The sequence below is a fragment of the Penicillium lagena genome (assembly GCF_028827675.1).
Source record: "Penicillium lagena strain IBT 129212 chromosome Unknown utg000003l_segment0_segment0, whole genome shotgun sequence".
Classification (NCBI taxonomy): Eukaryota; Fungi; Ascomycota; class Eurotiomycetes; order Eurotiales; family Aspergillaceae; genus Penicillium; species Penicillium lagena.
In genome coordinates, this window is record NW_026623224.1 from 506,676 (window position 1) to 531,250 (window position 24,575).

The 24,575-nt window shown below is 53.1% G+C and overlaps 12 protein-coding genes across 12 annotated transcripts; 6 read left to right on the forward strand and 6 right to left on the reverse strand.

Moving 5' to 3' along the window:
* Positions 1–381: 381 nt before the first annotated feature.
* On the forward strand, positions 382–1,548 carry N7510_005337 (uncharacterized protein; the record flags this gene model as incomplete). Its single annotated transcript, XM_056977263.1, has 1 exon — positions 382–1,548. The coding sequence occupies one exon, from the start codon at positions 382–384 to the stop codon at positions 1,546–1,548; it is 1,167 nt and encodes a 388-aa protein (XP_056833295.1).
* Positions 1,549–1,924: 376 nt separating this feature from the next.
* On the reverse strand, positions 1,925–3,471 carry glkA (glucokinase glkA; the record flags this gene model as incomplete). Its single annotated transcript, XM_056977264.1, has 2 exons — positions 1,925–3,229; positions 3,292–3,471. The coding sequence occupies 2 exons, from the start codon at positions 3,469–3,471 to the stop codon at positions 1,925–1,927; spliced, it is 1,485 nt and encodes a 494-aa protein (XP_056833296.1).
* Positions 3,472–5,951: 2,480 nt separating this feature from the next.
* N7510_005339 (ferritin-like domain-containing protein) lies at positions 5,952–6,971 on the forward strand (the record flags this gene model as incomplete). The annotated part of the gene is made up of 3 exons (XM_056977265.1): positions 5,952–5,979; positions 6,101–6,286; positions 6,349–6,971. 3 exons carry the CDS (start codon positions 5,952–5,954, stop codon positions 6,969–6,971), a joined length of 837 nt encoding a protein of 278 aa, XP_056833297.1.
* A 78-nt stretch (positions 6,972–7,049) lies between these two features.
* N7510_005340 (uncharacterized protein) lies at positions 7,050–7,262 on the forward strand (the record flags this gene model as incomplete). Its single annotated transcript, XM_056977266.1, has 1 exon — positions 7,050–7,262. The coding sequence occupies one exon, from the start codon at positions 7,050–7,052 to the stop codon at positions 7,260–7,262; it is 213 nt and encodes a 70-aa protein (XP_056833298.1).
* A 296-nt stretch (positions 7,263–7,558) lies between these two features.
* N7510_005341 (glutathione S-transferase family protein) lies at positions 7,559–8,420 on the reverse strand (the record flags this gene model as incomplete). The annotated part of the gene is made up of 4 exons (XM_056977267.1): positions 7,559–7,917; positions 7,972–8,086; positions 8,152–8,305; positions 8,368–8,420. 4 exons carry the CDS (start codon positions 8,418–8,420, stop codon positions 7,559–7,561), a joined length of 681 nt encoding a protein of 226 aa, XP_056833299.1.
* A 2,304-nt stretch (positions 8,421–10,724) lies between these two features.
* On the forward strand, positions 10,725–11,649 carry N7510_005342 (Mic19 family protein; the record flags this gene model as incomplete). The annotated part of the gene is made up of 3 exons (XM_056977268.1): positions 10,725–10,783; positions 10,978–11,035; positions 11,104–11,649. 3 exons carry the CDS (start codon positions 10,725–10,727, stop codon positions 11,647–11,649), a joined length of 663 nt encoding a protein of 220 aa, XP_056833300.1.
* Positions 11,650–11,872: 223 nt separating this feature from the next.
* Positions 11,873–14,676, reverse strand: N7510_005343 (ribonuclease P/MRP protein subunit POP1; the record flags this gene model as incomplete). Its single annotated transcript, XM_056977269.1, has 3 exons — positions 11,873–14,140; positions 14,213–14,597; positions 14,666–14,676. 3 exons carry the CDS (start codon positions 14,674–14,676, stop codon positions 11,873–11,875), a joined length of 2,664 nt encoding a protein of 887 aa, XP_056833301.1.
* A 106-nt stretch (positions 14,677–14,782) lies between these two features.
* Positions 14,783–16,942, reverse strand: N7510_005344 (putative MFS drug efflux pump; the record flags this gene model as incomplete). Its single annotated transcript, XM_056977270.1, has 8 exons — positions 14,783–15,193; positions 15,248–15,378; positions 15,429–15,801; positions 15,875–16,254; positions 16,308–16,464; positions 16,519–16,577; positions 16,640–16,718; positions 16,787–16,942. The coding sequence occupies 8 exons, from the start codon at positions 16,940–16,942 to the stop codon at positions 14,783–14,785; spliced, it is 1,746 nt and encodes a 581-aa protein (XP_056833302.1).
* A 560-nt stretch (positions 16,943–17,502) lies between these two features.
* On the reverse strand, positions 17,503–18,512 carry N7510_005345 (PaaI family thioesterase; the record flags this gene model as incomplete). Its single annotated transcript, XM_056977271.1, has 2 exons — positions 17,503–17,880; positions 18,087–18,512. The coding sequence occupies 2 exons, from the start codon at positions 18,510–18,512 to the stop codon at positions 17,503–17,505; spliced, it is 804 nt and encodes a 267-aa protein (XP_056833303.1).
* Positions 18,513–18,802: 290 nt separating this feature from the next.
* On the reverse strand, positions 18,803–20,368 carry N7510_005346 (ubiquitin-specific protease UBP6; the record flags this gene model as incomplete). Its single annotated transcript, XM_056977272.1, has 1 exon — positions 18,803–20,368. One exon carries the CDS (start codon positions 20,366–20,368, stop codon positions 18,803–18,805), a length of 1,566 nt encoding a protein of 521 aa, XP_056833304.1.
* Positions 20,369–20,796: 428 nt separating this feature from the next.
* N7510_005347 (actin-related protein 2/3 complex subunit 4 family protein) lies at positions 20,797–21,735 on the forward strand (the record flags this gene model as incomplete). Its single annotated transcript, XM_056977273.1, has 9 exons — positions 20,797–20,799; positions 20,849–20,942; positions 20,996–21,080; positions 21,142–21,194; positions 21,249–21,343; positions 21,396–21,476; positions 21,530–21,574; positions 21,631–21,675; positions 21,727–21,735. 9 exons carry the CDS (start codon positions 20,797–20,799, stop codon positions 21,733–21,735), a joined length of 510 nt encoding a protein of 169 aa, XP_056833305.1.
* Positions 21,736–22,112: 377 nt separating this feature from the next.
* N7510_005348 (uncharacterized protein) lies at positions 22,113–24,292 on the forward strand (the record flags this gene model as incomplete). The annotated part of the gene is made up of 5 exons (XM_056977274.1): positions 22,113–22,526; positions 22,580–22,996; positions 23,048–23,119; positions 23,159–23,470; positions 23,522–24,292. 5 exons carry the CDS (start codon positions 22,113–22,115, stop codon positions 24,290–24,292), a joined length of 1,986 nt encoding a protein of 661 aa, XP_056833306.1.
* Positions 24,293–24,575: the final 283 nt, after the last annotated feature.

Consider the following 24,575-nt stretch of genomic DNA (forward strand, 5'->3'; position numbering starts at 1 on the left):
CGCGATCTTAGTGGCCGGAGATTAGAGAAGGAACAACAGCTTATTCTGCTTCCTTCTACTAACCCTGCTCCCCAAATGATGTACATAAACAGAAATCGCTATGTCCGAGGCATTTCACACTGATGACATTCTCTCCTGAGCCCATCACTAGCACTGAATTACCGCGGATAAGCAGAACCTCATCACTAATCTCCGAGCATTTTTGGGTCGTTGACATCATCTCCCGTCAACATGTTCATTATCCATTTCCGGTGCAAACCCTAAGTCCGGAGGGGATGACATTCGACAAAGGTTATAAAAGGAGTCAACTGCAATAACTTCGACCCTCCCAACTCTTACAATCTCTCACATTGAACCATCCTCTCGCAAAATCATATCACCATGAATGAAATCTTCGCCCCTGCCCCCGAGCCAGCCACGCCGCTGGGCCGGTATCGCATCCTGTCCCCCACTGCCGGCATCCGTGTGTCCCCCCTGCAGCTAGGCGCGATGTCCATCGGCGATGCTTGGAGCGGATTCATGGGCAGCATGAGCAAGGAACAGTCCTTCAAACTACTAGACGCTTTCGTCGCCGCGGGTGGCAACTTCATCGACACAGCGAACAACTACCAATCCGAGCAGAGCGAGACCTGGCTGGGAGAGTGGATGGTCTCGCGCAAGAACCGCGACGACATGGTCATCGCGACCAAATTCACGACAGACTACCGCACCCACGCGCTGGGCAAGGGCAAGGCCGTCAACTTCTGCGGCAACCACAAGCGCAGCTTGATGGTCAGCGTGCGGGACTCGCTCCGCAAACTCCAGACAGATTTCATTGATGTCCTCTACCTGCACTGGTGGGACCACACGACCTCCATCGAAGAAGTCATGGACGCGCTGCACATCCTCGTCGAGCAGGGCAAGGTGCTCTACCTCGGTATCTCGGATTCGCCAGCGTGGATCGTGTCTGCAGCGAACACGTACGCGCGCGCCCATGGCAAAACACCATTCAGCGTCTACCAGGGACGCTGGAATGTGATGCGCCGGGACTTCGAGCGGGACATCCTGCCTATGGCGCGGCATTTCGGAATGGCGCTTGCGCCGTGGGACGTGTTGGGGAGTGGGAAGTTCCAGACCGCGAAGGCGCTAGCGGCGCGTAAGAAGGAAGGCGAGGGATTGCGGAGCATGCTCGGGAATGGTGAGCAGACGGAAGAGGAGCAGCGAATGTCGGAGGCGTTGGCGCAGGTTGCAGCGGAGCATGGCATTGAGTCCGTGACTGCGATTGCACTGGCTTATGTGCTTTGCAAGGCGCCGAATGTGTTTCCCATTGTGGGCGGGCGCAAGGTCGAGCATCTGCATGATAATATCCAGGCGTTATCGATCCGCTTGACGGAGAAGCAGATTCAGCATCTGGAGTCGGTGGTTCCCTTCGATGAAGGGTTTCCGAATAACTTTATCGGACCCGATCCCAAGGCCACGGGGGGTCCGGCCGGATTCCTTGTTTCCACGGCAGGGAAAATTGATTTCGTGACGTCGTCGCAGGCGATCGGGTATGAGCCGGGGAAATAGTTACACAATACAGTAGTCCGGAGATTTGAATCTGAATTTGAATTTGAGTCTTTTTTTCATTCAGCCAATTCAATGCAATCAATGTACCAACGTATATGCGCCAAAGAAAAGAAAAAAAATTCTGTGCAACTCCGTGGGTCGACCAACACCAAGCGTAATGATACATCGTTCTGCGTGCGCGGCAAGACGACGGACGGGTGACAAGAGGGCCATGCAATAGATCAAAGGCTATTTGCAACGGAATAGAGGGGAGGGGGTGGGTGGTATATAGCCCAACGCAGGGTGGGTTTCCAAACGGGCTAGGCCAGATGGCATTCCAGCCGGCGAATTCAAGATCGAGAGAAAATGCGAGAAGAGAGGGGAGGGGAGAACAAAATCATTTCTCCGAGGCAGTCTTTAGCGTCTCATCTTTGCTTGCCACCAAGGCGATCAGCGCAGCTCCGACTCCGCTGCCATCCTTGGAGATACCGATGCGGACCTTCTTCTCGCCTGTCTCGCCGACCTGGGAGACACTCCGCAGGGCCTCACGCATATATCCGTCGAAGTTGGGGTAGAACTCCACCAGACTGCCGTCGACACCCACGTCGATCATGCTCTCGGTCTGGAGCTTGCCGGAGTGGATGAGAATAGCAGCCAGTGGGACGGCGCTGAGTCGCGCGGCACGCTTGCCGATGGCATGCACCAGGATCTTGACAGCTTTGCACTCGACATCGCTCAGGTTCTCGATCTTCAGGTGGTCGTACATGGCAGTCTTCATCTCTGCCATGTGGGGACTAGTATCACCCTCAACCAGACTCAGCAGACTAGTATCCAGACCCCACTGCCGGTACAGGCCCGAGTTTTCGGGACAGATAACCTTGGAGTTTTTGCTGGGCTTGAATAGACCCAGCGCGGGGTCCTGGTGCATAGCGAGCAATGCACGGCGCAGGATCTCGCCGAGGAACATGCCCGAGACGCGCTTCTCGAACATCTGCACGCCCGGGTTGTTGCTGTCTGCGTCAAGCTCACGGTCGAACACGGTGCTAGGCAGGACGCTGAGGTGGTTATCGAAGCTTCCCCATTCAGCGTTGATGATCATCTCGCCCGTCGAGGTATCGTAATGCGCGCCCTCCATGGTCTCGAGCTTAGAGATCTTGTCCAGTTTCTCGACGTACGCGCCGTTGGTGCCCGTCCCGAAAATGGCGCCCAGAAAAGTCCCCGTCTCGCCGGGAGACGTGTACGAGCGCGCCATCAGAGTGCCAACCGTATCGTTCACCAGCGCCGCCACTCGCACCGGCAAATGCAGCTCATCAATCGCGGACTGCAGCAGTGCGCATACATCATGTCCTACCGCGTCGGGGATATTAAAGCCCTTGGTCCACCGGATCAAGGTGCCCTTGTTAATACCCAGCTGGCGCACGGGGAAACTAAAGGTAAAGCCGAGATCGAACATGTCCTCTACAGTGTTGGCATCGCGGGGGCGGCGTAGGTGGGCCTCGAAGTGCTCGTTGTGGTGAATGCGCAAGAAGGCCTCGATTTGGCGGGCCAGGAAGAGGAAGAGGTCCTTGGAGGTGCCGGAGGCCATGAGTTCGCGCGGGATCATGATTTTGGACTGGGTCAGATTGAAAGTGGTGTCGCCGTGCAGCTGGACGGAGCAAACGCGGAAGTTGGTGCCGCCGAGGTCAACGGCGAGATAGAGGCCCTACACACACCGTGTCAGTTGGGTTAGATCGACACAAAGAGGCGAGGCGAGGCGAGGCGCACCTTTTCCGTGCCATTGGGAACGGCCGTCACGAAGGTCGGGATCTGCGACAGGGTGGTGTTCTCCTTGGATAGGCCCTCGTTGCTTTGGTTGATGTACTCGTCGACGCCGCGCTGCACCTGGTCCGCGGGGTATTCGAATTCGCGCGCAATGCGCTCCGCCTCGTCTAGCAGGGCAGACATGGTGGTGATGGGGAGAGAGAGAGGAAGAAGGATATGAGTTAAATGGGCGCGACCGGGAGGGAAGTGAAGGCGAAGCAGGGAAAATGAGAAAGGAAAAGAGAGGAAGAGAAAAAGTCAAGTGGGATGGATGATGGAGGGGCTCCCATGAGGTCAGTCGGTGGATACTTGGCTGGTACTTGATCCGGTGGTGATGGGTAAAGTACGCCACGAAGTACCGGGCGCGTACCTTCCAAGGCCGGGTTCACCGGACAAGATTGTTTTGGCCTGGGTACTAATTATTGTGATCTATTATTGACTGCGATCCATCTATCAGTTACTGCTAGCCTCGCAAATATTCTGTCCGCATGCAGGTCCTCCCTACATTCCAGTCAATATTCCGTCGCGCACACACAACCGTTAATTTCATGACGCCATGGATGAAACTGAGCTGTGGGGAGTCGGTACACTAAACGGGAGCCCTTACGTACTGAGTTCCCCGACTTCACCGGTGAGCGACTGAGGGTTAGGCGGACGGAGCACCGCGGGAGGCTGACCGGGGACGGAATTACTACGAGCTGAGATGGCCGCGTGTTTGGCCACATAAGATAAGGGGTGTGCTACACGGATGTATACTTCGGCCAGTTGTCGGACCCGTCGGACCAGTTGTAGGAGTGGCTGGCAAGTTGGATCCCGAGTGTGTGATTGTCGGCCCTAGTGGAGGAGAATTTGTGCGAGATGGTCTCACCACCACTAGGAAAAACATGCCAAGTTCGAATTTGCTTAACTGTGATATCGCTATAAACAGAATCTATGTGAGCTATACAGTCCACCACAACGCTAGGCGAAGGTAACTTGAGGGCCGAGACTGGATACCGTCGAGACCATTTTCTGCGTCCCTTTTCCCGGACTCTTAGATGTAACCCCCCCCCCACGTGACTTCTAGAATCCAGGCACTTTGTCCATATGCTCACTGATGGCTCAGCGGGTGATCAGAGTTGTTCAATGACCGCTCCCCCTTCATTCAGTCTGCCCATGGCCGACAATCAGGATAACAGAAGGGTCTACCCTGTTCTTCATCTATTTCTAGCCGCTCCTGCAAGAATAGAAAGGTCGTTTGCTGGATGAAGCGCCACCTCGGAATTGTTTTTTCCTGATATTTAAACCATCTCTCGCCCCTCATCAACATCTCTAGCTACTTTGCTACCCTTCAAATCTCATGCCTTCCCTCTCTTTTTCTCTTTAGCCTCAGCCCTCCCAGTCGCTGTCAAACATATTGCGACTTGTGATATTTGTGTTTAGCATTCGCACTTTAGCCAGGTTTTGTATCAAATAATGGAGATGGACAATTGTCCTAGCATACCAAGGCCAGAGCTTATATTCCTCTAGGTTTTAAATGTGTTTATTAGACTAGGGGGGTTTCCACCTGTTTCACTTTCTCTGCTATTTTCCGAATGTTGACGATTGACCCTCTCCGAGATCCGAGCCTAGGCTTGACTTCCTTCAACGCATTATCCAGGGACCACTTTCGTGGCCTTCCCCCGCATTGCAGGTAATATGGATAGGGAGTACAGCGTCCATGTGGATTGCCACGCTATCCGTACTGCTGAATTTGTGGTTGCTGCTCTGGAGGTGGCACGGCCGATTTTGTGGCGGTGTTCCGTATATGCTTCAGTAGCAGGTCGACAACTCCGGGGAAAGTTCTGTCTTGGGTGAATTTGATCTGGTCACTTCCGGCCATACTCTGACGAGTTGGTGGCCTGCTTGCAAACTATTCTTGCTAGAGATTACTGTACAAGATCTCCTGAACTTTTCTACTAGTCCTTCCCACTGGGTTCGTGCACTCGAAGAGATTAACTAGTTAGTTATCCAAGAGCCATCTATGTCATCCAGCCAGCGTAATTTTCCCCGAGAGAGTTTAGGGTGGCTATGTAAGGTACGAGTTCGAAACATAAAAGACATAGCGGCTCTCGTTCGCTTTCGCTCTCGCTCGTTCACCATAATATCCGATTGGCTCCCGTCTGAGACTTGTTCACCCCACACCCGCTCGGGACTTGGAACTATGCCCATCCGTGCCAATGAGGCCTTGCAGGGTCTGCGTATCACTGCTTGGCCGGTCAAAGTGTTTATTCTAGCGATGCAATGTCCCTGTTTTGACCATGGTTCGACCTCCTCGGGAGAATTTGTCATTATTTGAGCCCTTGAAATACTCAGGAACTGTCTCCCGATCGAGCAACAGGTGATGTAGATCCCAATAGCTCCAGCTTGAAAACAACTGAACTAGGAAGGCGAATAATTTCGAAGCTATAGTTATCGTATTGTTCTGTCTCACGCATGGTTCGGCTCGGCCCCGGAGCTGAGAGCTCGCATGATGTCAGGTATATCAAATAATTGTGGTATATAAACACCCCAACCTGCCCTTTTGATTCTCGTTCACTTTGCACAGGATCAAGTATACTGCCTACCGAGCTCTCTGTTCAATCAATTTATTTCTACTTGACAAGATGAAGTTCACCTCTGTGGCTCTTACTGGTGCGGTTTTGGGTCTTGCCCATGCCAACCCCATCGTAAAGCGCGCCATTACGGATGGTAATCTCCCTCTGAGACTTGTGACTTTGCACCATATGGCTTGCTGACAATGTTCAATGTCTAGCTGATATCCTCCAGTATGCTCTAACCCTGGAGCACCTCGAGGCCACCTTCTACGCGGAGGGTTTGAAGAACTACACTAAGCAGGACTTCGCCAATGCTGGCCTGAACGAGGCTGCCTACAGCAACCTGAAGATGATTGCCAGCGATGAGACGTCTCACGTGCAGTTTCTCACTAAGGCTCTCACTGGTATGTGCCATTCAGAATGCCGGCCTACTCGAGTGGAAAATGCTAACAGCTTATGCTTTTAGCTGCCGGAGCCAAACCCGTGGAACAATGCACCTATGCTTTCCCTTCCACCGATGTCAAGAGCTTCCTCGCCCTCGGCAATGTCCTAGAAGGTGTTGGTGTCAGTGCTTACCTCGGTGCCGCTGCATCCATTGTGGACAAAACCTACCTGACTGCTGCCGGCAGTATCTTGACCGTCGAGGCCCGCCACAGCGCGTATCTGCGCGCTGCCCTTGGCGAGGCCGCTTCTCCCCAGCCCTTCGACACCCCATTGGACTTCAACGAAGTCTATACTGTGGCTTCACCTTTCATCGTGTCGTGCCCATCGAGCAACCAGATGTTGCCAGTCAAAGCATTCCCGTCTCTGACCATGGCCTCTATGACCCCTGCCATGACTGGCTCGAAGGTCCAGCTGACGGTAGGCTCTGGCTTTGACATGTCTATGAACACCAAGGATCTCTATGCCGCCTTCATCACCGTCACCGGTCCCATTTGGGCTCCTCTGTCCTTCATGGGCAGCGGCAAGTTCACCGTGACCATTCCCGAGGGCGTCGCTGGCCAGAGCTACGTTGTTCTCACCAAGGGCAACACTCAGGCCACTGACGACAATATCGTTGCCGGTCCCGCCATTATCGAGGTAAATTGAACTTTCGATTGAAAAACTGGTCTTCTGTTGCGTTCTGACCGCGTTCTGCTTCGATAGGTTGGCCCTATGGTTGGCAGCATGAACGACTGTGGTAATAAGAGTATGCCTATGTCTACCATGTCCGGGGCTAAGCCAACTGCTACCCCCTCCATGAGTATGAGTGGTTCTAAAACTAGCCCAACCATGTCTGCTAGTGCTTCCCCTACCTACAACGCTGCCAGCGGAGCTGTCCGCGGTGGAATCACTACCGTTCTTGGCACTGTGGTAGTTGCTGCTGGCCTTCTACTGTAAGGGCGCTTTTTTTGTATTTTATTCTTATACTGCAGATATTCGAGCTTCTACCCAGTACAAATCGTGGCTAGTGACGGCCATTGAAGTGTGCGATCTTATTTTTGGTGAAGGTATCGCCCGATATACTAGGGCTGCTTAATACATTTAAATTCTTGAAGATCGGAGATACCGTATGTAAATAGTAGATTTTGCGCCTTTTTTCGACCTTTGATTTTTAGGGAGGAAAAGCGGTTTCTTTAGTACAGTCAAGGATCAGAGATCGCATGCGCTACAAATTTCTTTACCACCATTATCCATCATCTTAAGCCGTGCGCAACCCTGCCTTGTGCAATAAGATCTAGGCACTTGGCCACCTTCCCTCTCCCTTTCAATGACTTGAGCCAAGATGTATATCTAGGATACATTTCTTCCAATCTATCCGCTCGGTTTAACTCATGAAGCAGACCTTCACCGATGGTGGCCCAGGTGACGAAAGACAGATCAGCGTATGTGCACTTGTCGCCTACGAGCCAGCCCGTACCATTCCGTGCCAAACCTTCTTCCAGGACCCCGAATACTCGTAGGATCTCAACGACATACCGCTCTGTAGCAGAGGGGAGCTTCTCAGGGTGAAAGCGAGCAAACCAAGTTGCCTGACCAAAATAGGGGCCTTGGCCTATTGATAATTTAAGCCTCGGTTGCACATTCCTCAAGATGAGCCGCTACTTACCGGAGGCTTGGAAGGCTAACCATTGCTGGCACAAATATTTTTCTGGACTTTGTGCGTACGAAAGGATACCCTTCTTATCGTACTGCTCAACCAGATAGACAATGATCGCGGCACTCTAGGAACGAAACTCTTGTTAACTGATATACCTGAGTGATACAACCATGACGATAATTTAATTACCTCCCAGAGGGTAATGCCAGTGTTTGGATCCTCGATAGTAGGCAAGCGTCCGTTGGGATTAAGCGTTAGGTAATCGGGTTGCTTGACTTCGGAGAACTCGACCAGATGGAGGTCATAAGGAAGTTCGAGTTCTTCAAGCAACATGCAGACTTTCCTTCACCAGGTGTTAATGCTTTTTCTTCCACAATATCAAAGAGAGGCTTCGAGAGCACATACCATGGGTTAGGGCCTCCCCAGTGACCCCAGAGCTTGATCGGTTGCGTAGGCATTATGGACTGAGCAGGAGGATGAGTATATATAGTAGTGCACGAGAACTACGTTAAGCCCAAAGACTTTTGCGAAATGATCGAGAAATTGGAATGAGCGGCCAACGATAGACTGGTTGGCGCCTTATATATCATTGGGAATCGGGTTACATCTTCGTCCAGCCAGGTACCTGTTTACAATCTATTTCCTCCTGGAGCTTCATTGGTCACACTGACATCTCACTAAGAAATCCTGCATCTATCTGCTGTTTTTACCCAAATACGTTCGTTTTGCGAAAAATTTAGCGCAAAATAAAAAGTCGCATGTTCCAGCCTTCCTCTCGGATCAGGAATAGCCCCCGCCCTTGCGAGATTTTTAGCGCGACGCATGATCGCACGCGGGGCCCGCTGGCAACAGCACCATCATTCTCCGATAGCGAGATATACAAGAATTTCTTATAGTCGATTCCTAAAAATGGTTAATCCTGGCCATGCGAGCAAATGCTGCACCACCTGCAAGCTAAGAAAGATTCAATGTGACCTCGCACATCCCTTTTGCCGACAGTGTACGAAATCAGGAAGGGTCTGCCTGGGATATGGAGAAAGACAGATAAATGCGCGAATGATATTACACGACTCTACGATGACCGCGGCAAACCGACAAACACCAGTGTCCTATCTTTTATCAACCTCTGAATATTATGACGGATCACGACAGATCAAGAGATCGATAACTGCCGCTTCATTTCTCGAAATGTTGCTTATGGGGACCAACGAGAGAGATCCAGATAATCCCGAATTGCAACACTCACTCTACACCACGGCGACCGCACAGGGTTCAAATAGGGTAGCTGTATCTGTTATGGATATAATAGGGAAGTGTCTTCACTCATTACGCCAACCTCTACAATGTTTGGAAAAACGAAGAGGCCTGCTCGCCGAGTATAACGCTGCAACTAGTGAGCTGAGGGCGACATTGATGGTCTCACCACATTCACCAGCCTTGGGCAGTTCGGTTTTTCTCTTCTCAATGTATGAGGTATGTTCAACTTGTGCCCTAGCATAATCAATATTCATCACACATTTAGATGATCGTCAATATCAACTCAGAGGACCGGACATGGCAGATCCATCTTGAAGGATTCTTAAATATTCTATCGCAGCAATCGCCCTACCACCGAGCTTCATCCATGGACAACTTTGGCACTTTAGGTCTTGCAGTCCAAATTTGCAAATCTGAAGGCGACATATTCCGAACACTTTCGACATGTGAGATAGATAGTCTTGGGAAATCCTTCTTGATATTAGATGTCGCAATGTTTCGTCTGCGACCTCTAACATCGGAAGTTGAGAATTTGCTTAAAGGGACAACCCCTCGGAAAATAGATGTGCGAAAACTTCGAGCCTCTGTCAGACAAATCCAAAAGAATCTCAAATTGTTTCCGAAAGTATGCCCAAGGGCGGAGTTCGATATTGCCAAAGTTTCTTCCAGGGATAGATTAGTGAATGTAAGTCCATTTTCGAAAGTGAAGTCTGAAGCGTATTGACACCACCATACCAGGCGCTTCTTTTGGTTAGATGGAACGACTACCATTGCCTACAACTCATCACAGCCGACTTGCTTCTAACGACCGGTAGCTTTCTCTACTTATGCCAGGACTTCGAAGTAACGAGGGAATCTTCTATACTTTCTGGAACTATCCATGAGGCGGTGGAAAGCATATGTTCTGCAGTCCCTGCGATCCTCGAGACTAAACCCATACAGATGACAGGTCAATCCAGAGAGTCGATGGAAAAGCCAATGAGAGGCCTATTAGTACTTTGGCACCTATGCTGCACTCTAAAGGCACCGAAGGTATCACAATGCCAGCAAGATTGGATTCAAGAAACCCTGTGGTCAATCGGAAACCACGCATTCATTCCTCAAGCTTCAGCATTGGTACGCAACGCGGCTTTTGAAGCTACATACTGGACCAGTCTAATGATTATAGGCAATGTCTAAAGGACAAAATTCGGCGTGGACAGACGTGTTGGCAGGATTACTTCTAGTACGCGTGGCCCTTTCCAAGGAGCTGCTGGGATTTTTCAGTCAATGTGAAATAGTATAACAAGCGCATCTTTGTTACAATATTCTGAAGAAGAACAATAGCCACAAAATTGACACCACTTTCTAGTCCTACATGGTGCAGTTACGTAATAAGGAGACATAGTCACATGACTTTACACGTGACCATCCGAATCTATCACCGCTGCCGGCGATGCGGATCCCGACTGGCCCTGGATTGATTGATTGCCCTGAACTTCTCAACCCTTGACCCTCCAGATACAATGGGTGCCGGCAGCTCCAAACCCGAGGCTGCGGCCGACTCCAAGCATGTCTTCTCCAGGTATGTTCCTCGTTGTGGATGGTGGTGTTGATGGTGCGCATAAACATGAGCGCAGGGAATACAAACCTGCTCTGGTCAATTGAAGTCCGATTCAATTACCTCAATCCTACACTACACCTCAACACGGCACCTGAAACACCATACACAATAGACCCACATGAAGAGAAAGAAAGATTAATATCCAAACACAACAGCAACTCACCCGTCCAATTCTCCTCGAACCTAGTCGAAGCCCTCCAATCCAGCTCCGAGGTACGTTTTTGCGTCTTAACTATAACATCCCAGTCCCAGAAGAAAAAAGCAACTAACGGGCCAAAAAGACTGACTCCTCACGCGCCAAAACCATCGAACTCGAAATCCAATCCCGCGTTGCCTCAGAACTGGCCCGCCTCCGCGAACGCGAGCAGCAAACCCTCGCGGAGATCGAGAAGCGGCTCGCTGAAGTGAGAGACTCAGGAGAGTCGACGCCCGTGCCTACGACGAAGAAGTCCGTTGTCCCCGCTGCCGGATATGTCTCCTCGGCTGGATCCCTAGACCTCGACGCACCGCGAATTCCCTTCGCAGGACGGGAACATGATCCTCTCCCCGCTTTCGAACCAGTCAGTGCATCTCCTAGCGGTGGCGCTGCGAACCGACAGGTCTCCTCCACGAGCGTAATGAGCGAGATCGAGCAGCTACGAAGCAAGCTGGATGGACGCCGGAAACTGGCGGAACTGGATGAGGGCGTTGCGCGGGCCCAGTCGGAGGTTGTTGGGTGTTTGCGGTTGAATGACCGGAGGCCGTTGGATTGTTGGAAGGAGGTTGATGCGTTTAAGAGGGAGGTTGCGCGCATGGAGGAGGCGTTTGTGGATCGGATCGTTGGGTAGATCTATTGGATCTATTCTTCTAAACATATTGTTTGTTGGCAATGAGTGTAGTGTATGGCTGTAGTGTATGTATAGAATTTTGATTACTTTTTCTTTTGTGTTGTGTTGCTTTGTGTATTGAGGGTAAATCTTTGTAGGACTCGAGATGGACAGTCTCTTGGATACTGGATATCTCATGGGAAAGTCTATCATTGGGTATCTATCAGACATGCCAAAATCAAAATCAAACAACCTCCCAAACACCTAATCTACCCACTTTCTCCCCAGCAGCACGAACAATGCACATCTTCTTCTCAGACATCTTAGCATTAGTCCCAACAACACGCTCCAACAAAACACACCCAACACCCGTCCCTTTCCCTTCAGACAGGTTATAATTCCCCGTCGTGACAAAGCCAATGAGATCCGCTTCAGGCGGAACATCTAGATGCTCTGCGTCGGACTCAGCGGAAGGGTAAATAAGGGACTCGATGAGTTGACGCCGCGTTTCTTCCGGAGAGGCATTCTTATTTGGAGGCTTCTGGTGACGAGGACGACGATGGGCAGACCCCCGAGCAGAGGGAGACGCGAGGTCGAGCCATTTCTGCCGGAGAGCTGGGTCGCTGGGGAGCCGGTAGATGCGCGCGCGAGGCGTGGGCGTGCCACGGGTGGAGAGGGTGATGTGGATGGTCACCAGGGCGGAGGGAGCGGACCTTTTGGTTACGAGCTGGTTGGTTTCGGATGGAGAGCAGCGGAGATTGTGCATGTCGAGGGGCGGGATCGGAGTATTTGCACCATCGCCGTCTTTATCCTTGTCCATGTCTTTGTCTGCTGAACCATCGCCGACCTGTGGTGGGCCTCCACGAACCAATCTTTCCCAATCACACGCCCAACCACGCCCGATCTCGCCCTTCGGGTGCCCAGCCCCCAAAACCAGCGAGTCAAACTCAAGTCGACGACCTTTAGGTCTGCGCTCCCACTCCGTGCGCGCCTTTTCCGTCTCACGCAGGCCCCATTCCCAGCCAGCCCGCGTGCCGGGGAAATCACCCGGAAACCAAGGCTCGCCTGCTTCAAAGGCAAGCTGTTGTTGTTCCTTCAGACCGCCAAAGCGCGGGTTGCCGCCGCTGGAGAGCGGGTAGTACATGAGCGAGTACCATACGGGGGTCACGCATTTCCAGGGGAGAAGAATCGTCCACGAGCCGGGGGCATTGCTGCGTTGGTTGTTGCGGGATTGTGGGCGTGTGGCGATGGCCATGATTGGTATTTGGGGGTCGGATGGTTGGGGGAGTGGATATTTGCCCGGACCGGCGAGGGCGCGGCGGCGATTGATAGCCTTCTGGCTTGGGAGTTGGCGCGCAGCGGTTAGTCGAGCAGGGCGATCGAAGATCGGAGACGGGCCTTGCGTTTGATCTGGTGGCCATGAGGCTAGTAATGTGGCAAGGTCATTCATGTGCGTATCATCATTCTCCCGGGGTCGAAGGGTGCGCGGAGGGAAATGAAGCCGAGGGTCAGAAACCATAAAGGACAGAAGAGCGTTCTGCGGGAGGGACGATGGATTCGACACGCCTAGTAGTGCTGGCCAGGTATCTTCTGGGCTTTGCACTGTTGCAGCATTTCCATCCGACCCCCGAATTGGCTGCAACGCGGCCAGCAGAGCCTCTGTAGAACCCGGGCCAGTGATTTCAATGCTGCCAATTTCAAAGCGGAGATCTTCCACCATTACCACAGGATTCTGTCTCTTCGATATCTCGAGAAGTTCGTTCCACAGCTGCAGAAATGCCGAGGGATGGACGCGGATCCAAAGCTTCGACCGATCTTTCTTGGGTTTGCTCACATCGCCCATCTCGACATCCTCGGACTGTGGCTGGGCACACCAGATCGAAGTCACTGGCGCAATCGGTCTGGCACGGCACTCCTTCTCAAACACCCATGCCTGCAATGCCCTCGTTCCAGCGCGCCATTTCCTCCCCTTCACCCCCCACGCCTCATCCCCATCAAGACCCACAGCTCTCAAAACAGCCTCAATCGCATTCCCCGTCCCCTCCAACTGGATAGTAGACAAATAACTCATATCCCAAGCAACAGCACCCCTTGCCCCTCTCGCACGATGAGTAGGACGATAACTCTTCTCAGTGGGCGAGAGCGGCAAGGCAAAGCGCCAGACAGGATCCTTGGAAGTGGCCATATGTGCGCGCTTCGCATGGAACATGTGCGTCGGCAACCAAGTCTTGCACCGCTGACGCTTGCGGTACTTCGCCTCAGCTGGCGGCGGCCGGGAGAGCTTATTCTTTTTGATCTTGGGCACGCGCGGCGCAATCTCGAAGGGATGGCTCCCTGCTTCCTTGAGGGCCGTTTGTTCGCCTTGTGTCCGTTTGGCTTTCACAGCGGCGCGCCGGGCCTTGGTGCGCGCGTTGAGGTTCTGTAGCCGGCGGGCGGATTCGAGCCGGAGGCGCATGAGCTGGGTTGGTTTGCGGCGTCGCGCTGTTACGGTGGGGGTATTATCCTCGATCATCTAGTTCCATTTTAGTGATTGTTCACCAACACCCTCACAAGATCATGACTCCAGGAAAGAGAAGATACACACCTCTCTCTTCGCCCGCGCCCTCAATCTCCGCGGCACGCGCTTAACATTATGACTCGCCGTCCTGCGGCGCAGGGCACGAGGCACCTTCTGAAATGCACGAGTAGTCAATGCACTTCTCGACCGCTGCATGCCCTGCTCCAGAGCATTGATCTCGAATGCGCGCGCGGCGGCATAGGCGGCAACGTCGAGCTCGCCTGTTGCGGAGAGGGCGGCGTCGGCGGATTGGACGGCCAGGGTGCGCGCGTCGAAGGTTTTGGCGCGCTTTCGGGATGCATTGGACGCATTTGGGAGGGTGGGTTTGCGTTTTGGGGGTTGGGGTGTGGCCATTGTGGCCGGAAAGAGTGAGTGACAATGAGAAGAGGGAGTTTGGTGGGAAGAAATTGGACTTGGCGCGTCATGATCCGCGCCCCACTCAACAACTATACAAAGAGACATGGCATTCTATACACGTACATATCCATCATCTGCCAATGTTCAATACCAAGAGTGACTGCACAATATGGAATAAGTATCGTTAAACCTTTATATCAAAAGTAGCTAAGATAGACCTGTATACAACCAAGAATCCATCTACATGACCACCGCCACATGATCGGTCATATACTTCTCAATGCTGCCGAGGAAACACGCCGCGATGATCGAAATCGCGCCAAAGGCAATACTGACATAGTAAACATACTTGTATGACTGCGCATAGGCCATCTGGCCCGCCAAAACGACCATATCATATGCCGTCTCATTGGTGCCAATGCCGGGGATCGCTTTCAGCTCCGTCAGCAGAGACGCGCCCGTGAGTTGGATTGCCTCGCCGATGAGCTCGGGGTCCGTGATGCCAAGGTCCATCTCCATCACCCCGCCGATGTACTCTGTTGCGAGCGGGATAAATTTGGAGATGAAGACGTTGTAGTAGATCGTGTATCCGACGCCGCCGCCGACGACACGGATGGAGAGGGTTAGAGCGGAGATGGTGGCGATGAGGTCCTGTTAATTCGAATTAGCGGCTGTGAGAATGGAAGTAAGAGACAAAAAGCTTACGTCGGGGCAGATGATAGTCGTGATGATGGAAGCCGGCACCACAATGCCGCCGATTCCAAGACCGGCTAGCACGAGGATTCCCCACAGCTGGTAGAGATTATCGAGGCGTCCAATGGCCAAGGCACCGCAGCCTATTTTGAGGGTTAGCAATGGTCCACACCCAAACAGACAATATACTCACCTGCAGTCATGCAAATACTACTAACAATCAACAACTCCTTGTTGTGACCTCGGAAGACACTCAGCAGGACCAAAACAATGCACGCTCCGCCCAAGATGCTGAATCCAATGGGAATACTGCGAATGCCGACAGCGACGGGGTCATGGCCGTAGACGTTGAACGACTCCGTCGGCCAGAACATCAGCACGGAGAAGAAGTTTGCGCCAGAGATAAAGGTGATCACGAGGGTCAGGCCCAGTGTGCGAGGCTCTTGCTTTAGCTTGGACGGGAAGATTGGGTATTTGGCGCCATAGACCTCCCAGAAGCCGAAGGCGACTAGCAACGCAAAGCCGATGATTAGGGGGGCTAGGACATGGGCGGAGCTCCAGGGATACTAGAAGAAGAGAAAACCAATTGGTTACCGGAATCACAAGGGAATCACCCAGCTGAAATCGAGAGAGACATACCATATATCCACCCCACTGCGTACCAGCGAGGAAAATAATCAACCCCGTAATACTCAAGAATCCACCCACATAATCCACACGACTGAGGATCTCGCGTCTGCTCAGACCCATCGAGTTGACCCGCGGTGGCGGGAAGTAGAAGATGATAGTGATCAGCAGACCGAAAGCGGCCCAGGCACCACAGAACGCACCGACATAGCGCCAGCTGCTATGGTACGCGATGAGCTGGGCCCACAGCACCGACGGGCAGAAGGGGACGATGGTGAAGATCAACACGGCGACGTAGACACCACGCTTGCGGGTCGGTGCCATTTCCGACGTTGCGGCCAGCGCGGTTAGTTCGTTGACGCCGGCGCCGGCGCCTGCAATGGCCATGCCGGCTATTTATACCGGTCAGAAAGTTGTGTAGCGGGGTACGTGGAGGTAGACTCACCGATGAAGATGTTCATCGTGTTCGCGGTGCTGCAGACGATCATTCCCACGACGATGAGCGTGGCGCCGATGATAGCGACGTAGCGACGGCCGATCAGGTCAGAAAGCGATCCGACGAAGGGACAGACGCCAGCCAGACTGAGCAGGTTTGCGAGGACCTATGTTTCGAACAGGTTAGCTCTCGTCCGCCACACGAATTGGAATGTACGTACAAACCAGATCCAACGGTCTGAGCCTCCAATGGATCCATAGATATACGGCGGAATACCACCTGCGCCCGATGTTAGACTGCCATTCCTCCCGACCAGAAAAGGGGTTTCGTGGTGGAGATACCAAAGAGATACACGGGGATCTGACTACCCGTCCAAAGGAACGCCATGGCCGTGAAGCCCATGAAACGACGAAAGGTCATCTATTATCTGCTGTTAGACACATTGCTTGCTTGCTGTGCGACCGAAGCCTGTGGTCGGTGTAGCGTACTGGAATATCCCGCTCCGACTCGTGCAGGTGCAGCTCCTCCGCAGCCTCCTGGTGACTATGTTGCGGCTCGAAGTCGCTGCTCGCCTCATGGGGCTGCATGGTAGCCTTCTCGTCGACCTGCGACCGGCGGTCGATATCATCGATAGAAGCCGTCATGGTAGGTGGGGGTTGGCGACGCAGCGCCGGGGGAGTAGTTCCACACAGGGGAATATTTAGCACGCAAAGAAATGTCTGAAAGGCAGACCACCAGCATGAAGGAGATAGGGAAGCAGGCTCGGAGATATATATCTGTCTTCCCGCGGGGAGAAAGAAACAATAGGCGAGCCGAGCAGTGGTCATCAGTGGACCCTGTCAATCGTGACGGGTCCATCTGCACGGATAGGGGGGTTGGCTGGAGGGGCGAATAATGAGATGAGACACGGCTAGACTGCTAAGCTTAGCCGGGGGGGCGAGTTCAAAACCTCGAAAACACCGAGGCTGCAGGACCAAACGGGTAAGGATCGGACAATCCGGGGGGACAGTCTGGGGGGCCAGAATGCGGGGAACCAAGTGAGACGGGGAAGAAACCCGGATGAGGAAGGCCCGAAACTGTAACCGCAGCAGCTTAGTGGAACGATCCTTATCTTCGGGTATTATGATACAAATTGGGGCAGCTCGGTTTATACTTCTGGCATTCTGAGGTAGCGACCTACGCATAGACCGTGGCGTCTACCGAGTCAATACTCCTCGCCAATCCGCTCCAACTGCAACCGCTTCGGCACAACAAAGATCCCACTCGCCTCAACACACACCCTCCCACCTAGATCGCGCACCTCACAGGTGGCAAACGCCTTGCGGTCCGTGCTTCTGGTCGGGTCGACCCTGCTGTGCAAGGTATAGAAGTTCCCCGAGAAGACAGGCGCCCGGTAGTGGATGTCGAGGTTGGCCGTGACGCCCGTCCGCGCCGGGAAATGGCGGATGGCCGCACGCCCTAGACCCTCATCGATCACGGTGCCCAGCGCGCCACCGTGGATGACTCGTGGCCAGCCTTCTATCCCGCAACCGAGGTAGATCACGCTGATGAGGTTTTTGGTCTTGTCGTTCCAGAAGATTTTCTATTATGGTCAAATCTGGTCAGTAACTATGGATTTAATCCTGGAATTGGTGGATGGAGGGGGCTCGGCGGTGGATCGCACGCGCATTGCATTGGCGAAGTAGCCAATGATCATAGCTGGTCGCCAAAGACAATACGCAATGATGTCCCAGGTCCCCACCACCACCAACGAGAAGAGGAATGTCTTCAAGAAGCGCTCATGCTCACCTGTATCCCCAAACCCCGACTTCCAGCCATTGGACCCGATGTCAGCCGATGTGGCCGAGTCTCATCGTCATAGTTCATGTAGGCATGCGTCTCAACATAATCCGGGTCCCTTCGAAGCTCCTGGACAATGGGAATGCCGACGTCGAACATTTCCTGCAGGCGCTGCAGCTCCTGCTGGTCGGCGACAGATCCCGGAGTCAGGGGCAGCCACCCATCGCCCGTCAGGCGCGTCCCCGCGTACACGCCTAGGCTGCCAAATAGCCCGGCATAGAGCAGGCGGCGGGTCCACCGCGATGCGGTGGAGGGTTGGGGGTGGGGTTGTGCGGTGGTGGTACTGATGTGGCGAAGGAGGCGTTGTCGGCGGACAGGTGGGAGGATAGTGAGAGTGCGTAGAGAGGAGTGGAAGAATGGGCGAGGTTGGAGCATGGTGATCACACTGCCAGAGGTATATTTCCGGTCTGAGAGAGCAGGAGCTTAGCTGGGCCGAGGATGGAGACACGTGACCTTAGTCATCTTATACTATGTGTTAATGAGAAGAAAGAAAAGTCTTAAAGAGAACTAGAAGTAAGTGTATTACGGAAGTTGTTCATGAATTCATGGATGATAACGTCCAATCATCTATATTCCATGGTACCATCGCATCAACATTGCCATCTCGTGCACATCGTGTCTATCATCTACATATCTGTGGCCAGGGCTATTCCACCGTGGGCAGCTCAATGGCACGATACAGCAAGATTAGCGCGGAGTGGGACTCGCCTGGAAGCAATATTGTCAGCAAGATACTTAGCAAAAGGGCAAAAAAATAACTCACCACCGCCGGCCAGAGTCTCGATCTTCTCAGCCTCAACCTCCGTCACCTTATCATCGTTGAACCACCACCACTTCTCCTCCCCTTCCTCGCGGCGCTTGCTGCCCGTCTGCGCATCGGCCGACGGTCGGCTCTGCTTCACGTATGCAGTGTAGTGGCCGCTGTCGGCACTGGCGCCCTGGTGGGTGATCACGCCGCGGAGCTCATATAGACCGGACTGGTTGGTGCCATCCGCGCTACCCTGCTGCTCGAGGAGGTCGTACAACTCCTTCTTAGCAATACGGATCGCCTCGATCTTCTCGGTCTCATATTCTGCGTCGGTTTTGTAGCTCTCTGCCATGGCGGTGTCACCGTCTTTGTCGCCGGCCTTGGCTTTGGTTTCCTCGGAGGCTTTCTTCTTCTGCATCGGCTCCTGCTCCTTCTCCATGCTGCCGCCGGACTCGGCCTCGTTCCTTTTCTGGGTTTCTTCCTGCTGCTGCGCCAGCTTTTGCCGCTTGCGAGAACGCTCCACGTCCACCTCGTCCTTGCGGATCTCACGCACCTTGTCGCGGATGGGAACGAGCTGTTTCCGGAGCTCCTCGGTACAGAACTCGACGATATCCAACTCGTGCGGGAAGGTCACTTTGCGCATGATCTTGGCTTTCTTTTGGGTCTCGCGCTTCCAGAAGAATCGGACAAAATGCACGGTCAGGTACTTGGGCAGCCGGGAGATGCGAGAGCGCTTCGTGTAAACCGCATTGCGCCCCAGGGAAGGCGACTGTTTCTCAATCTGTTCTTCCAGGCCGGCCATAATGCCATCCTGGAGATGGTTGGTCTCTTTGCCAATGTGGCAATCAAGCTTGTAGAAGACATCCGAGGTCTTGCTCGGTTCCTCGCCGGACGCCTCGTCACACTCAGTGGAGGAGTCAAACCGGCCCGCGAGATATTTGTCAATAAACGAAGTCTTCCGTGCGGACTCCCCCTCGCCGTCGCTGATGGTCAATTTGGTGCGCAGCTGATTAACGATCTGCGACCACGCCTCTTCGGCGTCCTGCTGGGCATATCCATGACCATTGCGATCCCGCTGGGCGAATTGCGGGAAAACCGTACGTAGCGCATTGAGGAACATCAGTGGCGGAATGCCCTCCTGCGTTTCCGACATCTGCTTGAACAGGTCCCGCAGGGAGGCTGCCAGGTCATTCGAGCTGCTCAATCCACTCAGACCAAAACTGCTGAGGTCGGAGAGCCCTGCCTGACTGGGCTGAGAGCTTGACTGGTATTTGAGAAGCTCCTGCTGAAGTTCGGGGACACTGCGTAGGGTCTGCAGGGTGGAGTTGAGGTAGCAGGTATTCCCCAGGTTCTGCAAACCGGCCGGTGTGGCACCTTCCTGCTTAGCCATCTCTGCCTCCGTCATATCTTCCAAGAACCGGACGGCCTCCCTTGGTTTCCCCAGTTCGACAGACCCCGCGCCACCGGAGGGCGTGCCCATCATCATGAACGTCTGGCCGGGCTTGGCGTTGAGGGAGGACAGGGGGTGTCATCTTTGAGCTGGCCGCCTTTGACCAGTACTTTCTGGCGGTCGGGCTCGACGCCGGTCAGGGAGAACAGCTGGTATTTCAAGGTTTCGCCGTTGGAGGTGGGATCGAGCTCGACCTCGTGGCGCTTGCCCGCGTGCTTGACGATGACTGGGAAGGTGTCAATTAGAGCATCAGTAGAGACATTATCGAGCACCTACTTGGTATCGCAGCCATGATTGGGATAAGAATAAGGATGGTGAAGGGAAGAGAAGAGTAAACAGCTGCTGAGTGGATGTTACGTGGGGCAGTGCAAACACACCAAACTTCGTCACCGCCCCGCGGAACATCACCTCCTCCCCCTCGACACTACCACGCCTGCCTGGTTGATCGCTGTGTCTGCACAATGGTAGGTCTGGCCGCATGTCCAGCCTGTGAATCTTGCTGATACCCTCCAGTCTCAATCACTGCGCCCCTATCTTCAATGCGTCCGCGCGTCCCTTACCGCCGCCCTTGCCATCTCCAACTTCGCGTCCCAGACATCTGAACGACGTGAGTTAGTGGACATAGTATCCCACGGACAAGTCTGGCTGACCGGGTTATAGACAATGTGCCGGAAGTTGAAGCTGCAAGCTCTCCGGAGCTCATTCTCAACCCTTTACACATCTCCAGGAACGAAAATGAGAAAGTGTATGACCAAACAATCTGGCGATGACACAAGAAGACACGCTGACAAGACAACACCTTTCAGTTTAATTGAACCATCGGTCAATAGTGTGCGAATCAGCATCAGCATCAAGCAGGGTATGTGTCATCCCGCAATGATCTGAGGCATCCCGACTAACCTTGATTCCACAGCGGATGAGATCGAGCAGATCCTGGTACACAAGTTCGACCGTTTCCTCACCCAACGCGCCGAGTCATTCTTTATTCTGCGTCGAAAGCCCGTCAAGGTATGTGGTTGGATAGCTTTGGAGAGGACATCACCCCATTGACTCGAGATAGGGCTATGACATCTCCTTTTTGATCACCAACACCCACACAGAGATGCTGCTCAAGCACAAGTTGGTGGACTTTGTTATCCAGGTAAGCATGCTTTCACCTGTTGGATAGATGTGGATGCTAACCACCGATTCCAGTTCATGGAGGATGTGGACAAGGAGGTGTCGGAACTGAAGCTGTTTGTTCGTAACCTCCCTTGAACCTGAGTCCCGTTCGTCGAACTAATCATCTATTGCAGTTGAATGCTCGGGCTCGCTTTGTTGCTGAATCCTTCTTGACTCCGGTGAGTGTTTGTGTTTACCACGATACTAGCCTCTTACTAACATCCGGTCAGTTTGATTAATTGTGTACTCGTTGCTGGTCTTCGAATGAATACATTCTCTCTTGTATAGCGCAATCAAACAGAGAAACGTGTGAACCATTTCCCCTCGTATTGTTAGCAATCCACTGACTAGGGGTGAGCTGTGTGTTGCCTGCACTTCCTGTGCATGTCATTCACTTCCAATGTTCTATTGTTTGCTTCTCTCCATTTCCCATTTCCTTTCTTCTCTCTCTCTCTCCCACACACACACAAACACACACTCCCTCTCCCTCTCTCCTCTCTCTCTCTCTCTCTCTCTCTCTGCCTGCCTTCTTTCTTTGCTCAATCATCCCCTACCGCCTCCTCTACCGCCCATTCTGCCCCCTTCCTAAATCGGATATCAACACTGACCAGGCAAGATGGAAGATACTCACCTCCGTTCTTTCTCTTATCCTCTTCCAACTTATCAACCTGCCTTGGCAAGCTACCCTCCCATCTTTTTCGAAGACGAGGAGCAGCCTGTCACAGCAGTCCACTCTCCTGTTCCTCATATTCCTACCTTCTACTCTTCCTCATCCTCATCTACTGAAGGCACTGCTGCAAGTGAGGCTGCCAGAGTTGCTGTGGAAGAAGACTTTCGTTTGACTGAGAAAACTCTCGAGAAACTACAACTTGCCAGTCTCTCGGATATCCGACTTTCAGATAAGAATCTTGCCATGGCCTGTTTTGCTGACCTATCTCTCGACGAGGTCGTCCACGCTGAAAATATGCCTATTGGAAGCAACGCTCACCTCTTTGGCCCCCATCGCTGGGGAGTCATCATCATCACCAACGTAAACTCTCCGAGATCTTTCCATCTCTGATAAGTATGCTAATAGCCCTCTAGATTCCTTACACCGTCACCCGTCAGGAAGTCCTGCAGTTTGTCGGTCGCTCGGCTCGAGTCATCAGCGTCCAGAAGGGATGCTCGGTGCATATCATCATGGAGCGTTCCACGGGTAAGACCATGGACTGTTTCGTCGAGTTTGACAATGTTGCTGCCGCCAATGAGACTGTGACTCGTATCAATCGCGTCCATGAGATGGGCCGCTCTCCCCGCATGGGCAATCGTCACGTCGAGGTCGCCATGAGCAGCCAGGATGAACTCCTCAAGGCTCTGTTTCCCCGTGCCAAGTGCATGAAGTGGGTGGACGGACAGCCAGTCCTGCAGGAAAATAAGGACTGGTGGTCGACTGGATTCCAGGGTTTTTTCACCGACGAGGAGATGTTCTGTGTGCTCCGCCATGCTGAGGCGCCTCAACGTGTACGTCTTTTTTTCTTTATGTTGTCTGCACAGTCTAATCCTTACATCCAGAGCTCGTTTGCCTCCAAGGTGCCCCAGCGCACTTACGAGTCTATTATCAGCACCCTGTGGAAGGCATGTCTGGTTTTTCTTGTTAATCTTGCTTCCCGCTAAATTTTGTAGTTCCCGTGGCACGCGACCAACATGTACACCGTCCACGCCCGCCAGAAGCTGTACGACACCCTGCGCTCGATGATTCTCGCTTTGGTTCAGCGCATGGAGAAGGAGAAAACGGTCGGACTTGATGACCGCTTGGTCCGTGAACTTGTCCTGGCAGGTCTCAGCTGTCCCGTCTTCAATCCTCGCATGAAGTACAGTCTTGGTATCTTCGGCAAGTGCCGCGACATTGTGGCAAACATGAACTGGGAGTACTCGGTTTACTTCCCCTTTGACTCACTGATTTTGTTGCCGAATGGCAACATGCCTACCCTCACGGTATGCTTTCCCTAGTTCCTTTCCGAAGATCAAGCTGACTCTTTACACTAGTACTACGCCAACCTGATGGCTAACGGCCGAGTTCCGGTCACCAACACGCATGGCCTTGAGCAGCGCCACCACAACCCGCACCTCATGAAGATCTATGGCAAAGTCTGGTTCCAGTGGCATGAAGTTGTTGCAAAGGAGAAGAGGTTCATCGACGCCATTGCCTACGAGCGCCGTGTCATGCGCGAGATGGTTGTCACCGGCTATCTCTACCTGAGCGGTAATCTGACCGCCGTCTCCTCTTCGATTGGTACCGCTCCCAAGTCGACAACCTCCCCGGTCAAGTCGGTTGACAGCCAAAAGACTGTTTGTGGTAGCGGCGGTGTCTCTCTCCCCCTCGTTCAGCCTACCAGCACCCGTACTTCTTCTGACCCGACCTCGGTCTCTGCTACCCTGTACAGCATCTCTCAGGATTCGTCTGGCCGCGGCTCATCTGGTTTCAGCTCTGGCCTCCACAATAACGTCCAGGGAAATAACAACTCGCAGGGTGGAATCGGCCATGTGTGGATGTTCCCTCCGGTTCCCACTTCCGTTACGAGCAGTTCTACTGACAACCTTTATGTGCCTAATGTGCCTGGCCCTCAGACTAGCCAGGCGTCGCCGTACGTTTGTCAAAGCCTTAATCCCCCTCCCGACCCATTTGGTATGCACCGCTCGCGCGGTTCCATTTCGTCTCCTACTTACGCACACCAGTCAAGCGGCCAGATCGGCCAGGTCGGCCAGAGCATGCACCACCGTTACCCGTCTTCGGGAAGTTCCTCCGGGAAGTGGTGATGGCTGACAGTATTGTTTTACCAAAGCACGACGAGATCGACGAGTGATGAATGATGATCGATGAGCGATGAGCGAATGACGAGCAACGAAGGAACGACGAGCGACAACGATTCTCGAGTATGGATTGCGCATTTCCCACACCCAAATTGGTTCGAAATTTCGTATTTACACAAATTTCTCCCTAATTCACTTTTTGTTTCTATCATCTTGAGATACTTGTCACCCCTGTCAGTTCCCTGGCTTGGCTGCAGGGAGCACTTTGCTGACCTGTACTGTGAATCCC